Raw genomic sequence first — 17117 nt, 5'->3', positions numbered from 1 at the left:
TACATATGGGTTGTTATCCTAACATTGGCTAACACACCACTATGTATGTCATCTTTCCCTATTAGAAAGCAAGCTTCTTGAGAAAAGGGGATGTCTTGCTTTTTTAATTTATATTCCTACACTTAACACAGTACTTGGCATATAGTAAGCACTTAATAAATGCTTTTTAAATTGTAAGTAATTTATTTATTCAAATGCTAGCTATTCATTCATTCTATCCACAGTGTCCTGACATATTAGGCATGGAATTTTTACCACCAATTAGTTCAGAAAATTAATTAATTTTAGATCAGCTTTGTTGTTTAATTTATAAAATGTCAACTTTATAAATTTTTATTGGCTGTTCTCATAGGTATTACTGGGGGAAAACATATGTCTGATAAAACTGAGTTACAGGAAGCTGAAACATACAGTTTGGGCATTTCCAGCTGTATTTTCAGTTTCATGTGAAAGTTCTTGCTTTCCTAGACTATAATTTAATGAGGTCAGGGCGGGGGGGGGGGGAAGAAAGCAGCTCTCAAGTTTAAGATTGAACATTAGGATTATTTGCTGTCAAGAATTGGTAATGAAGGACATGTTGCAAATGGCTACCTATGATTATCTATGATTGCTACATATGATATACATTGACAGGTTTGCATATATTGTACTACCTTGAGAATATATGTTTGTATCCATAAAGACATTTCTTCTACTGACACAAATCATAACTCTGCTACGCCTTAGTAAACAAGTCTTCTTGAGTTGCTTTGGCTAAAACGAATCACAAAAAAAGCCACTAGGCCTCAGCTTTGGGGATTAGACCGTCTAGAACATAGCTGTGTCAGCCTTTGGACAATAGATATGCTTACTGTCCTTTACCAGGCCCATTGGACTCCAGGGAAAGGGGAAGATAATTAGCATTTGTAGATCACCTACTATGTGCCAGGTGTATGCTAAACACTTTACAGTTATCTCCCTTGATCCTCACAACAACCCTGTGGGAAAAGTGTTGTTATGATACTCCCTTTGCAGTTAAAGAAACCAGGCAAACGGGGCAAGCTGGGTGGCGCAGTGGACAGAGTGCCAGGCCTGGAGGAAAACTCATCATCCCAAGTTCAAATTTGACCTCAGATACTTACTAGCTGGGTGACTGGCAAGTCACTTAACCTTATTTACCTCAGTTTCCTCATCTGTAAAATGAGATAAAGAAGGAAATGGCAAACCACTCCAGTATCCTTGCCAAGAAAAGCCCAAATAGGGTCATGAAGAGTCAGAAATGGCTGTAACAACTTAACAACAACATTGCAGTTGAAGAAACTGAGGCAAACAAAGATTAAGTGACTTGTAGGACATGTCTGCATAGTTTTGAAATATAGATAGTAACAATTAGCCCACTTAATGTTTTTCTAACTCCTAGGTCCTCTTTACCTGATTGTATACTTTAATTAAAAGAATTTTATTTTTAAAAATCATTTAACTCACTTCATTACCAGTTTTAATGTAATTTTCATACTTATTTCTGTTTTATAATTGGATATCAGTTCTACTAGAAAATTGATACAAGGGTTCATTACTCTTTTATAGGAGACAATAGTGGATGGGCCAGTATCTTTGACACAGTTCATGGAAATCCTAATAGTATGGAATTATCACAGGAATGCTGTAAGTGGAATGGGTTAAAAGGTTCAGAGATGTGACATTATAACCAAGATGATGATTTGTGGGGTGATTGGGATTTTAGAGCTTGGTTGGTTTTTTCCCCACATATGGATTTGCCTGGGGGCGGGGAGGGGGTGAGGTTTTCATAAATCAACACATTCTTTTTTTTTTTCCTCACAAGACAGGAAAAAGAGAAAAAGATGAATGTGTCATCCCACTGCGGGTTTTTTTGTGTATTAACAGGCTCTCAGGAAGAAAAAGTAGGGTATTAACTAAACACTCCAGGGAATACAGATATCATTCTTTATAGAAACATTGAGAACTTCTTTAATGTGTGCCTGTATTTTTAATTTTACAAAAGGTTATTTACTGAGAAAGAATAGCAGATCCTGAACCCAGACCAGGAGAGCACACTTTCCCCTCTGTGCACCTACTCCTTGGTCCCCAAGAAGAGTGGACTCAAAGTGCCACCATCTAGTTCACTTCTGTGTGGCATAGCTGATAGAAGAATGTACTCCTTTATTTGTATCTCACATTCCTGGGCTAGATCACACAGGGTGATCCTCCAGGACTCAGCTCCTGATGCTCTCATTCCAGTTGGTAGGGGACTGTTAAAGGGTATTCTTAAAGTTTGAAGCTGACGTGGTGTAATCTGGTCTATTCAACTCTAATACTCATTAAGGAAAGGAAAAAGAAGAAAGGGTGGGAAGGGTGGGAAGGGAGAGAAGGGAGAGAAGGGTGGAAAGGGTGGAAAGGGTGGAAAGGGTGGAAGGAGGGAAGGAGGGAAGGAGGGAAGGAGGGAAGGAGGTAAAAAGCATGGCAGTGTCACATGCTTATCCACCATGCTGTAGGGTAAGGAGTTAAGATAATTACTTCTGTCACTGTGATCTTTCCCCCAAACAGAACCCTTTTTTTTTAAATGAAACGTTGCTAACACCTAAAAGAATGCTTATTCAATTAAAATTATATTACTTGACATATTTTAAGCAAAATGGGAAAAGTAGCATCTATTTTAATCAATAATGACATCTAGTCAAGTTCAAATCTTCATTAGCCATGAATATCGAATATCAATAGAGTGTAACCTCCTTCACGGCTAATAATAACAATAATGTTTTTGTCTTTTCATCCACATGACCTAGCATAGCATCTAGCACATAGAAGGCATTTAAATGCTTATTGAATTTAATATGGTCGTATTTACTTATCCAGAGACTTATCTTTAAACTCTTCAGTGTATAACATTTGACATGGCACTGAAAGCAAAGTGAGATTTTGAAAGATACTTTGAAATGTTTTTCTTGCTAACAAGAACTCATGTTGACATAATGTTTTTCTATTTATAAAAAGCCCTACATACATTCTCTTCTTTGATCCTCACAACAGCCCTCTAAGATTGGGTCCATTATTATCCCTATTTTATAGATGAAGAAACCAAGGTTTAGAGAAATTGTTACTTACTCAAAGTCACACAGCTTGTATGCTTCTACAGGCCAATTCTAACCCAAGTCTTCCTGAAACATAAGGTAGTGCCCACTACTAGGGATACCATGATTTGGATTCACTGACAATATACAAAATTTTATTGCCAGAGAGACAGAATCAGTTTGTAGCCTTCATATGGTTATTGGGTCTAGGAGACCATTTGTTATGCCCAGAAATATGAAATCAAAGAGCTTTTGACTCTGGAAGTTCATCCATCAGTCACTCTTCTTTTTCTTTCTTTTACTTTTTTCAAGGCTCATTTTTCTTTGTCTCAGAATTGACTAGCAGGGAATCTTTGACCTACTCCATTTCCAATCTGGGCTGCTCCCCTCCTCCTTAGACAGCAGTCTGGTGGTCCCCCACTCCCACACTGGTGCTGAACTTAGTAAGGACACCTTATTGATTTAGGGTCTTGCACCTCAAAAGCTCTTAGCTCAAGCTTTCACTAGCCTCAGCCCCCCTGCCTGCAGTGATTACACTGTATGCCCACCATGTCTGGCCAATTTGTCACTTAACAAACATTTAGAAAGCATCTGTTTCTGCAGGCACTTTAAACTGCCTACTAGTGGCACAATCCTTCTATCCAATATTGTGTGCCAAAGGAGAAACACATGAGCTTATAGTCTAATCGAAGGGATGTCATACATTGACCTAAGACACCACAAAGACATAAGGAGAGATGAGCATGCCAGCACAGGTCCTGTTGATGGCCCAGAACTAGGCAAAATACACAGTCAGTAAAGCTAAATCTTCCTAAATGCCAGAAGACAGGACACTCATATTTATTGTTAGGATCACATAATCTCAGAGCCGTAAGAGACCTTAGAGTCCAGTTAGTCTAATCCCTATCCAAACAAGGTTTAGGCAAGTGACAATTTTAGCGGTTATCTGATTTACTCTCAGCTAGGTGAGCCTAGGTCTAGCAGATTAGGCCTAAGAAAGTTGCTGCTTTGCTAATGTTCCCCCTAATGAATGAGACCTTTATCCAAGACAGCTCAAAGCTGCTCAGTGAGTCTTGTCCCTTGAGTTTGAAACCTCCAAGCTTTAAAGGGCTTTGTCTTTGAATATGAACATTTCTCCTCATCTGAAAAAGAGACTTCCATAGCTGTGTCCAGAAGGAAAAACCTGCATTCCCCTACCTCCATTCCACCCTTCTTCTGGTATGTCTAGGTCCCCAGGGGCAACCTGACTCTGGACATAAGCTGGTGGCTTGTCCTTGGCATCAGAACCTTTAGCCTGAGTCACCCAACCGACTTCTACATCCAGGTCAGAGGCCCTGGCTGCAGGGATCTTGAAACCTATTCCCAGTCAGGAGCACAGGTTTTAGATATACATATATATAATCATACAAGAAAAAGCAGTTTAGAAATTAATACATAACAAACATACACATGCAATGTATATATTATATAGACACAGACATATAGAGATGTGTGTATACATATAGCTTCAATTATATATAGATATAGATTTCCAAATGGATCTTTCTCATATGATTCTAGGGTCATCTCCCTCTGAATCTCTTACCACCCTCACCCTATTTTTCCCTTGAATAAGTGGTTAGTTTGAGTAACTTGGGTAATACAACCACAAAAGGCCAAGAGCATTTCAGGAGCAAGGGTCAAGCCCAGAACTGGACATATGGCTCAGAGATACATACACTGGCTTATTATAGGAGATCTGCTAGGGGAAAACCCAAAGCACAGGACAAATGTGAGTTGTTAATAGTAACACCTAGCAGTTATTTAGGGCTTTAAGGTTTACAAAACAATTTATACACCCTATATAGAATGTAAATTCCTTGAGGACAGGGAATTTGTTCTTTTAAATTTTAACAAATAAAATTAGTTTTTATTAATAAAATTGGTTTTATTAATAAAATTGGTTTTTAATTAATAAAATTTGTTTTATTTTTGTCTTTGTATCCCCAGTGCTTACCACATAGGGATAGGATCTGGACCTGGGATTTAACTGCTCGAGGCAATAGTTCTCAAACTTTTTTGGTCTCAGGACCCCTTTACACTCTTTAAATTATTGAGGACCCTCCAAAGAGCTTTTGTTTATTGAATATATGTATGTATTTATAGATAGATATTGATATTTACCATTTTAAAAGTCAAAAGGTCTCAGTGTTATTATAAAAAAAATTTTAACCACATGACCTGAAAGAGTCTTGGGAATCACCAGGAGTACTCAGATTGTAGTCTGAGAACTGATGCTATAGGGAATTCTGTGGTGAGGAAACAGGTTCTACCAACACAGGCTGGCACCTTCTTTATAATTTATAGGCTTATACTTGCCTAGAGCAATAAGAAGTAAGTAACTTACCTAGTCACACACACTCAGATGTCAGAAGAAAGACTTGAACCCAGATCTTCCTGGTATTATTGTCAGTTCTGTATCCACTATCCCTCTCAGAACTGATTCAGAGTAGGAGCTTAATAAATCAGATTGATACCAGGTGGTAGTAGTTTAGCTGTCAGCCTTGAACCAGCTGTTTCCAGTCACTTTCTACTGACAGTAAGTTGAAGGTAAGCTAAGGTAAGGTAGCCCCTGAATATTTACTAATGCTGGTGACCTAGAGATTAAATATTTTTCACTGAACAAGTCAAAGTAAGCCAGTAGCACTACTTAGGTTATCTATTTATACAGTGGAATAAGATGAGGTTAGGGAGGCAGGGAACCTCCTCTGCTCTCAGTCTTGGGTTTCTATTCCAACACTTGATATTGTGGGTGTATGTGAGTTAGTATAGCGCCCTAGGGTTTCCTTCCAGGGGATCCAGACTCAAGGGGTGGTGCTCTTTATACACGTTCTAGAGTCCCAGGGGTGGGGAACCTATGGTCTCAAAGCCACATACTGCCTTCTAGGTTCTCAAGTGAAGTCCTTTGACTGAATCCAAACTGATTCATTCAAAGGGCCACACTTGAGGACTAAAGGGCCACATGCGGCCTCAAAACCTCAGCTTCCCCACCCCTGTATCTAGACAAACAGAGGTCCCTGTATAGGGAAACTGCTGCTCTTCTCCCTCTGGGTAATGTGGATGAGACAAAGATGTGGTGTGCCCTGGTCAGGTAACAATAGGAATCAGATTTTGAAGATATCTGGCCCCAGCAAATACCTAAGAAGTATTTGTCTGAGACTTTCCATCTCATTACAAATAGGCAGGAGGCAGGGAGGGAAGCTAGATGCCTTGCAGAGTTTTCCTATGAACCACAGAATCTTGGTTTTGTAAAATGGGCTCAGCATCACCAAGGGCATAAGACAAAGAAAAAAATCTTCCATCTCAGAATATGGTTTGCCTTGACACTCTGTTACCCCAGCCCTAAAGTCAATGCTACAAAGATTAGTCTGATGCTCACACCAAGGGCAGCAATGAAACGAGGAAGGCCAGGCAGGGATCACTATTTGGGTTTAACCGAGCAGGAAGAAGCCAACAAACCCCACAAGTTTATTCAAAAAAAGAGGCTCAAACCCACAGAATCTAGCTAAGTCAGGGAGGGACAGATGGATACCTTAGACCTAGCCAAATCGGGTCTAGCTAGCTAGAAAGTCAGCGAGAAAGATCTTAATGAGTAAGGTTGACGGATGAATTTTACTGGATATAATTAACATGTGTAAAGTCTTTCCATATTAGTCTTAAAGGCTATCCCCTTACCCCACCCCTTTTCTTTGAAGGTTCAGACTGGGGCGCTTTTAGATACACATCTTTGTGTCTTCTGAGAAGTGAAGGCTGTCTGCCAGCTTTCCACCTGTTTCAAATGAAAAGTTCCCAAGTGGGTATTTCAATTTCTCAAAGGCCCTACTTGTCAGGTTCTGGGTAACCAGAGCATTCTGGTACTCATGTAACAGAAGTAGTGGGCGCAGGCAGCAAGAGCTGTGAAAGGGGAGAGCAATCACAGGCCTCGTTTCAAAAAGAGCCAGAATTGTCATCTAAGCTAAATGATTGTAGTGGATAGCACACTGAGCTCAGAGTGAGGAAGACCTGAGTTCAAATCTGACTTCAGACACTTACGAGCCTGGGCAAGTCAGTTAACCTCTGTTTGCCTCAGTTTTCTCATCTGTAAAATGGGGATAATAATAGCACCTAGTTCTCAGGTTGAGGATCAAATTAGATTAATTATTATAAAGTGCTTAGCACAGTACCTGACATATAATAAGTGCTACATCAATGTTAGCTCTCATCATCATCATCATTATCATTATTATTGATATTAATATTAAAAACTAGGAAAAATACTTCGTAAAGATGCCCCATTAAATGGAAACATTCTGGTGATTCAGCAGCTAAGAAGCTGCAAGGCTGTAAATATAGGGCCACACAGCAGACATAGGTCACATAGTAGACATTCCATAAATAAATGCTTGTTGGGATGAATTAAATGATCCCATCTATTTACACATTTCTGAGGTATAATATAGATTAGTCATTAGAACTCTCCATTTAGAGTCTGGAGACCGATGTCCCAATTCTGGATCTCCCTCTTGGTAGCAATGTAATTCTGACCAATTAAATTCACCTTCTTTCCCTGAACTCACCATATAACCCTAGTTTACTTTTGGGATGCCTCTGAATAAATGCCTTTCATCAAAAAATACTTATTAAGCACCTACTATGTGCCCAGCACTGTGCTAGTCACTGGGGATCCAAATACATTGAGTGAAATAATCCCTGCTAGAAAGGAGCATACATTCTAAGGGGGTGGGTGTTAAATATTCAGAGAAAAGAGAAGGAAGATGCTACTTGTATCCAGAGAAAGAACTGACAAATAAAAGCATGTGTAGAATGGTTTTATACACACACACACACACACACACACACACACATGTATATACGTGTGTGTAAACACACACATATGTATACACGTGTGTGTAAACACACACATACATATTTGTGTCTAATGATATCCATCTTTAAGGTGGGGGAAGAAAGAAAAAAAGAAAAAAGTTACATGATAACTATTATATATTTAAAAGGAATACAAAGTTGTGCATAATAGATTTGCAGTTTCATGTACAATCATCTTTTTTCTATTCTACTATGTTATGGAAATTCTTGTTTTATTTCTTAAGTTCAAAATTTTTTTTAAAAAAATTTCAATACAAGTAGAATGCATAATATTATGGTAAACTAGTTTTTTTCCTAGTTAGAGTGACTTTTTCTTTCTTTATGTTTATCCTGCCCTAGATTTACAGCAATATCCACAAAGTTGTGCCTGCAAAGAGACTGAACTAGAATGTATAAATGTGAATTTAAAATCTGTACCACTGGTTTCCAGCAATGTAACATTATTGTAAGTAGAACTGGACACTGGGATAAATATGGTTTTCACTAAAGTAACATGGGACCAAAGAGAGCTCTCAGTGTCTGTGTATGTTAGCAAATTATAGAAAACTCCAAGCTGCCAGTTGAGAACTTCAGAAATACTTTTTGGAATGCTATTGGTTAAATCGCTAGATTCTCCTTTAGGCTGTGGTTAGATGTTCAAATTTCTTTTCTAATTATGGTCTGATCCCAATGATTGTGCAAGTATGTCAGGACTGGCCCTGGGGCAGTGTGATGGGAAAAAAGAGAGGGGAACATTATTTGCTCTTTGGAAATCAACCATTCATTCTGATGCTTATTGTGAATGAGGGAATTTCATGTAAGATTCCAAACAGGTAGCAGGGCCATGTGGATTGCCTGATTAAAAAAAAAAATCTGTGCAAGGTTTGGAGATGGAGATATTGTGGTTTAGACAAATTACCCACGTAAGAAAAGGAAAATGACCAAACATTGTCTAAATTTATGTTTCAGTTCATTGAATCCAATTGCTAACCTTCAGATGCATAGACTTGGCACATCTGGTGCCTTTCACTCATATTGAAAAGCAGTTGGTTTCTTCTGTTATTTGCTTTTTAGTGATTCTTTAAAAATGACACTGAGAATCAAGTTATCAAATGCATTTTTGAGATCACAAAACCTGAGCTTTCTCTTCTCAAAAGTTGGTGCTGTTTCTAGCAATATCAGTCAAGAAGTTCTGGATTGAGTCCCAAACCCCTAAAAAGAGAAATGATTACAGAGGAGGACCACTGAGCTTTTTCATGGTCCCTCAGGCCTGGAAAGCACTCCTGCCTCACCTCCACCTCTTAGAAATCCTGTTTTATTTCAGTACACAAGTTAGGTATTACCTCCCACACATTTCTTTTGAGAGTCCTCTCCTCCTCTTGAAACAGCTTTGTCTATACTTTGTATAGTACGCCATTAGAATAATGTACATTCCTTGATGACAGGGACAGTTTTATTTTTGTCTTTTTATCTCAGTGGCCTAGCATGGTATCTGGCTATAGTAGCTGTTTAATAAATGTTTGTTGAATCGAACTTAACTCAAACAAACCTGAATTATTTACCATATTGTTTTAGGTCTCTTAAGAAAAATAAAATACACATTCTTCCAGACAAAGTTTTCATCAAATACACAGAAGTGAAGAAGATGTAAGTATGTATAAATATAATAAGTTAATAGAAAAATCCTGTAATTACACTGGTTAAAATAGTCATTATGAAAGCAAGATTGAATTGAAATGTTTTCATTGAGAGCTTCTTTCTTTACTCATAATTTTTCAAACTTCTCTCATTTTTAATTTTGAGTATAGTCTATTAAAATGTCTATTTCTGTTTTCTTACCATTAAATAATTTAAAATTATTGAACTGATTTGTTTAAGTATTATGTGTAGTTAATTTATACATGAGTTAAAAAAATTCATCTTCTGAGAACATCCATTGCCAAATAATCTAGACTACTTAATACATCTGTGTCCATCTACATAACAAAACTAAATAGTTCAACTTTTAATTTGAAATGAAAAAGAAAGATTCCAAATGATACAAGTTCACTTTTTAATATGCACAATTCTGTACAAGTGCATTTTATGAACAACACTACTTAGAGCTATTAATGGTGTAAAATCTACATTTTCATACCATAGATTTAGATCTAGAAAGGACGTCAGAGGCCACATACTCCAACCCCATGATTTTACAGAGCCTTAAAGAAATGCAAATTAATTTCTGGTGGTAGAGAATGCTCATAATTAGGTACATCAGGAAAGACCCCATATAGAAGGTGCCCTCAGAGCTGTACTCTGAACAAAACTAAGGATTCTGCAAGGCAGAGAGGAGGAGGAGGAGGAGGAGGAGGAGGAGGAGGAGGAGAAGGAAGAGGAGGTGCATTCCAGACACGAGGGACCTCTTCTGCCATGGCACAGAGTGGGGAGGAGATGCAGTGTCATATATGTTCATTGTTGTTGTTCAGTCATGTCAGTTGTGTCCAACTCTTCATGACCCCATTTGGGGTTTTCTTGGCAAAGATACTGGTGCCATTTCCTTTTCCACCTCATTTTACAGATGAGGAAATTGAGGCAAACAGGGTTAAGTGATTTGCCCTGGGTCACAGAGCTAGTAAGTGTCTGAGATCAGATTTGATTTCATGAAGATGAGTCTTCCTGACTTCAGGCACCACACTCTATCCACTGTGCCACCTAGCTGCCAATGTCATATATGAAGACAAGCTAATAAGCTATTTTGGTTAGACTAGAAAGTACATGAAGGAAAATAATATGAGAAGGGTTTTAATATGCTCAAGAGTTTTTATTTTATCCTAGCAGCAATAGGCAGCCATTTAAGACTACAAGTAGGAAGTTGGCATAGTTAGATCTGTTTTAGTAGTATTAATTTGGTAGCTATGTGGAAGATATACTGGAAAGGGGAGAGATTGGAGACAAGGAGACCAATTAGAAAGCTGTTTCAATGGAAGATGATGAAAATAAGGCCCACATCTAACTATACTGCAAATAAATGAAATTTATAAAAACAAAAATTTAAAAATAATCTTGGAAAAGACATTAAATGTCATCTTTTTCAATCCCCTCATTTTTACAGATGAAGAAACTGATGCCTAAATACAATAATTTTCACACAGCTAGTGATTAAGACTTGGAATTAAAACCTAGGTCTTTCAACTATCAGAAAAGGGTTGTTTCCACTGGAATTCTACAAATTTAGAATTGGAAGGAACCTTAGAGGTCGCCTAGTCCATCACGTCTCATCCCATTCAGAAATCACTTCTACAATCTCATTTCTTGTATTGAAGGAATATGAAAAAGTAGAGGATTTAAGTCAGGGGTAATTCAATTCAACAAATGTTTTTTAAGCAACTTCTAAGTACAAACCACGGTGTTGGATGTGGGGGATACAAAGCTATGAAGTCTCTGATCTCAGTAAACCTAAAATTTAATGAGCAGTATATGACAAATCCATAAACATGATAACAAGATGGGCTATAATATGGGCAAAACAAAGTGCTCTAGAAAGCTCTGAGGAGAGATCACTTTCCTCTGGGGACCTCTGGAAAAGTGACTTTGAGCTGAAGAGATAGACTTCCACAACCAGAGTTGAGTAGGAGAGTATATTCCAGATATAAGGGGTTAACTCATGCCCTTGAATAGAGGTGGGAGAAGGCAGATGAGCTGAGGTTAGAATTTTTCTGGGTGCTTTTCTGACCCATTGGAGTCATTGCTTGACTGTTAGAACACTTGCTCCTCTGTGGAGTATTTGTCCAGTCCCTGAAAACAGAGAGTGTATCAGGCCCCCAAGGATGATGCAGCATGCTGATCTGAATTATGGGAGTTTGCTGATCAGGGCTCCAATAAATGTTTTATGGCATACTTTATTTTACCAGAGGAAACACTACAAAAGGGTCAAATTCACCACCTAAAGTTGAGCTTTAGACCTAGAAAAGACCTCAAAGAACAGTGAGTCCAGTGCTGAAAGTCAGGAGGTCTGAAAATTTGGTCTTCTGAATCTTATTTCAGAATGAGAATTTGAGAGTTGGAAGAGAGTTCAATGATCATTTAATTCAACTATTACTCCCAAAAGAATCTTCTCTACAATACACCCAACAAGTGATCACCCATTCTTTGATGATAGGGTAGCTAGGTGGTTCAGTGGATACAGCACCAGGCCTGGGGACAGGAAGATCTGAGTCCAAATGTGACCTCACTTACTAGCTGTGTGTCCTGGGCAAGCACTTAATTAACCCCTATTTGCCTCAGTTTCTCATCTGTAAAATGGGAATACATTGGAGAAAGAAATGTCAAAGCACTCTAGTATCTTTGCCAAGAAAACCCCATGTATTTGTCCATGGGGTCATGTAGACTCAGACACATCTGAATAACAACTACGGAAGGGAAAACCCGCTACCTCCTAATGCAGCCGATTCCATCTGGAGACAGTTCACACAGTAAGGAAGTTGGTTGTTGGGTTTTTTTGTCCTACATCAAGCCCAAATTTGCCTCTTTGTGACTATCACCTGTATCTCCTAGTTCTACTTTCTGGGTCCAAACAGAATAAATCTAATCCCTCTTGCATATTGATAACCTTTCAAATCCTTGTGCCCCTGAGTCTCCAAGCAAAACATTTCATTTCCTTTTAGTTCATATTCATATAGAAGCATTTTTTCCACAAAATTGGGCCATTTGTCCACTGAATTTACACTGTGACATTACATCAGGTTCCGGGATTAGATATCCATTTCTACCAAAGTATGAGAAGCAGGAATTTGAGAATCAAAGTTAGAAACTAGGTTGGACCCTTTCTCCCAAGACAAATATTCACTCACACTTTATTTTCATTATTGTATTTGAAGTGAATTTCTGAAATACCCCTTGGGTATCAACATAAGAATTTCCCATATTCCAAAATTGGGTTTTCTAGGCCCCAATTTAAATAACCTATTTGGAGTAGTTGATCAAAGGCTTTTATGGATGGCTCTTTCAACTACCAAATTGAGAACAATAGAGCCCTTGATGCTTTTATATCCTCATGAGACATGAGATTAAGCAATCACCAGTAGCAGTAGCAACAAACATTTGTTGAGCACTTATTCTATACCAGGCACTGTGCTAGTTAGAACATGAGTTCAAATCCAGCATCAGACACTAGCTGTCCCTGCGCAAGTCACTAAACCCTGCCTACCTCAGTTAACCCATCTACAATGAACTGAAGAAGGAAATGGCAAACTACTTTAGTATCCTTGCCAAGAAAACCCCAAAATAGGATCACAAAGAGTCAGCCATGGCCGAAAAATGACTCAGTAACAACAAGAAGCTGAAACTAAGTTAAGGAAAACTGGAACTTTTAAGGCATCAGATTTAAATGACATCTCAGCCTTGTTGAAACAACAGAGCTTAACACTGGTTTATAAAGAATAATTAGTGAAAAATAAAACCCAGAGCACCAGATAAGAGGAGCTCCTCTCCAAAAACTACCCTGACACATATACACACAGATACATTGCAGGGACCCCTCAAATAGTGGCCTTGTACCAGTACCCAAGGGTCTTTGTGCTCCCACCATGTTATCAATGCCCCATGCCCCTCCCCAGCTAAGGGTGTGCTTTGTGTCACTTGCCCTAGACATAAAATGTATAGCTAGTAAATGTCTGCAGCTGGATTTGAACACAGGCCTTCCTGACTCCAGGTCAATAGCTCCATCCACTGCCTTACCTAAGTTGGTGTCAGGCTGTGGGAGGCCTTGAATGCCAGGCTAAGAAATCTAAATTTGACTTCACAGACAATGGGGAGCCATTGCAGTTTTTTGAGCTATACTCAAAAACACACATAAAAGTTGCTCTGAATTTCTGAGGTAGGTAGAGCTATGTGATGTTAGATCATTGAGGATTTCTTTAGCGTTGTTTCCATATGCAATGTTTTTGAAAAAATGTACAATGAAGAAGAGGTCCTTTTGGGGCTCCTTTCTTTAAATCTGAAAAATAATTAAACCAAGGTGAGGTTTTTAAATGACAAATGAATGTATTTAGAGCCCAACTGATGAGTCCCTGCCAAGCCATTTATTAGGATCATCTTTAAAAATGGTAAGTCTTATTGAACCTTCTAACAAAAATGGCACTTTCTTCCTGATGACCTTTCAGAGGGAGAAAATTTGTGGGACTGACTATAATACTTTAGCACTGCTGCCATGGAAACCAACCAGCAGCCCTCTTCTTCCATGTAACACAGACCTTTATGTAAATTAAAAAACTCCAGCATGATACACTAGGTTCTTGTTATATGTGACCGCTGACAAGAAAATGTATTTGAAGCAGTTTGGAGCCAGCTTCCGAATACCAAATGTTGTCATTAAAAAAAAAAATAGCCAGCCCATGAACATGCATTTCATTAAAGCATTTTATTTTCTTTAGTTTCAGGTACATAAATTCCTGGTGTTTCTGCTTGAAAAAGTCCCGACAGCTGAAACAGCAGGAATTCATGAACCAGGGAGTTATATTTAGTAAATCTTTCAATACACAGTGTAATAAATGGCCTTGTTGCTTCCTTGTGATTTAAAAGAGTCCACTAGGAAAAGAGAATAAGCATTGACATAGCACCTACTATGTGCCAAGCACTGTGTTCAGGGTTTTTACAATACTATTTCATTTGAGACTCACAGCAACCTTGCAAGGTAGGTGATATTATTATCCCTTTTGCAGTCCAGGAAACTGAGGCAAACAGAGGTCAAGGGACTTGCTCAGGATCACACAGCTAGTAAATGTCTGAGACTGGATTTGAACTCAGATCTTCCTGAGGTCTGTAACTCTGTCCACTATGCTGTCTGGCTGCCTATTTGCAGCTATTTGCCAGTTTTCTGTGTTCACATTTTCTTATACCCAAATTAAACTCTTCTCTTGGAAAGGAAGAAGGGGCTATTACAGAATTAAATTAAAAGTGAGAACTCCCAGTCTGAGTCCTTTTCTATTCCACTAATGAGGTAGGTAGTTTCAATGCTACCCCTTCTTGGGATGAGGTGATTGATAAGTCAACTTGATTCAAAACAAACATTTATTTATTAGTAGGGCGTAATTGTATTGTGTACAGTGTACTGTGCTAGGGACTGTGGGAGAAATGAAGATAAATAAGACAGAGCCCATGCCCTCTATGACCTGGCTGACTCGTAACCAACTGAAATGAAAAATGTGGGAGCAATCTGGTTAATTCAGGTTCCAAAATTGCTCAGTGATGGGGAAAAAAGGCAGTGTGCCCCAGTGGATGGACACTGGTCTTCTTTGGACTTAGGAAGCCCTGAGTTTAAATCTCAACTAAATCACTCACTAGCTGTTCTAACCTGGGAAAGTCAATTAATCTCTGTGTCTCAGTTTCCTCATCTGTAAAAAATGAAAAGGTTGAGAATGATGGTCTCCAAGGTCCTTTCCAGCTATAAAGCTTTATATGTGTGTGTGTGTGTGTGTTGTGTGTGTGTGTGTGTGTGTGTGTATGTATATATAGAAAGAGAGAGAGAGACAGAGAGACAGAGATAAGCTAAAAGAGAAGATGGTGTATCAACCTAAATCATCCAGATTAGATGTCTGGGACTCCACAGTGTTTGGAATATAATAAGTACTTAGAACATGCTGTTTGTTTCATTCATTCATTCATTCATTCATTCATTCATTCTATGCTTCACTTCTCCAGAGGAGGTACAAACACTGGATTCATTAATATATGCAATGAAAATTTAGCCATCTATCTCTCTGTTCGTCCATCTGTGTCCATCCAACCATGGACTTATCTATCTATCCATTTACGAAAATCTGTCTATCCATCTGTCTGTCTTTCTATTTAATTTTAAGACTGAGTCTCCCTGTCTCACTCAAGATGGAAGTGCAAGGGCTACTCACAGCCAGATCCAATTACAGATCAATGCAGGAGCTTTGATCTGCTCTGTTTTGGACCTGGATCTATTTGCCCCTCCTTAGGCAACCTGGTAGCACCCCCGCATGCCCTTTTCTTCCTGTGATCCCACCACATTAATGCTGACTTTAGTGGGCATACCTGAACAGCATAGCCCAATACAACCTAATACTTCTGAACTCAAGAGATCTTCCAGCCTCAACTTCCTTTGCAACTGGGATTATAGTGTGTACCCCCACACCAGGAGATAATCATTTATTAATGCCTAATTAATTAATGTATGCAGATCACCGAGCAAAGTGCTTTGGGAGATATAAAGATTAGATAAGATGATCGTTCAGCTCTCATAGAGCTTATACTCTAGGTACAAGGCACAAACATAGATAAGCATAATATATAACATCACAAAATAAGTATGATGTGGAAAAGAAAAACATTGCTTGAAGAGGAGGAAAAAAAGGCATTCCTAACAAAGAGGATTATTTGATAGCAAAGGCAGGCTTATGGAAGGACAACATGGTACCTTGGGAGAACATTTTGGCCAGAGTTTGAGTGTGTGGAAGGTTAAGTTAACAATGCAGGGAACTGCCCACTTTGTCAAGATTTCACAAGATGGCAAGGAGGGATAGGCTCTTTTTTTTTAAGGCAATTGGGGTTAAGTGACTTGCCCAGGGTCACACAGCTAGTAAGTGTCAAGTGTTTGGTCTGAGGCCAGATTTGAACTCAGGTACTCCTGACTTCAGGGCTGGTGCTCTATCCACTGTGCCACCTAGCTGCCCCTATGGATAGGCTTTTGAAAAGCATTTAATGAAATGTAAATACCACTGGCAACAGTGAATTTATATTTAAGGGGCACCACAGAATACCTGTGTTGTGTTTTTCAAAATTCTGCTGTTATTATTACCATAAGAATTCATATAATTAACTTTTCATTTTATAATTCCTTTCACTAGTATTGTGTAAACACAAAAATTTTATATTGACCTTTGTAGTCACATTTTACCCACATCTGAGTTGTAGACAAGTTTATGATGAAATCTGTCTGTAGTCTTTTTACTTATATTAATTACACTGTGAGCTCATTTACAAGTATGGGTAATTTTTTTGCCTTCCTTTTGTATCCCTAGTACTTTGCACAGTGTCTGGCATATAGCAGATGCTTAATAAATGCTTGTTGACTTCACTACATTGGGAGGAAAAGTGGATCAAAGAAGGGAAAGGATCGCTTGCTTGGGATGGATGGGATGATAGCTAGCAACAGCAAGA

The 17117-nt window shown here is 38.6% G+C and overlaps 1 protein-coding gene across 1 annotated transcript in view; it reads left to right on the top strand.

Moving 5' to 3' along the window:
- The window catches only part of RXFP2 (relaxin family peptide receptor 2), a 191287-nt gene that overhangs the window by 128718 nt on the left and 45452 nt on the right, over positions 1-17117 (top strand). Inside the window, exons 3-5 of the mRNA XM_020997197.1 lie at positions 1567-1644; positions 8313-8418; positions 9528-9599. Of these exons, the coding sequence (XP_020852856.1) occupies positions 1567-1644; positions 8313-8418; positions 9528-9599 (256 nt within the window). The remainder of the gene's footprint in view (positions 1-1566; positions 1645-8312; positions 8419-9527; positions 9600-17117) is intronic.

The sequence above is a fragment of the Phascolarctos cinereus genome, unplaced genomic scaffold, assembly GCF_003287225.1.
Source record: "Phascolarctos cinereus isolate Bilbo 61053 unplaced genomic scaffold, phaCin_HiC Scaffold_726;HRSCAF=1367, whole genome shotgun sequence".
NCBI classification, from domain to species: Eukaryota; Metazoa; Chordata; class Mammalia; order Diprotodontia; family Phascolarctidae; genus Phascolarctos; species Phascolarctos cinereus.
This window is presented reverse-complemented; position numbering and strand designations above follow the sequence as displayed.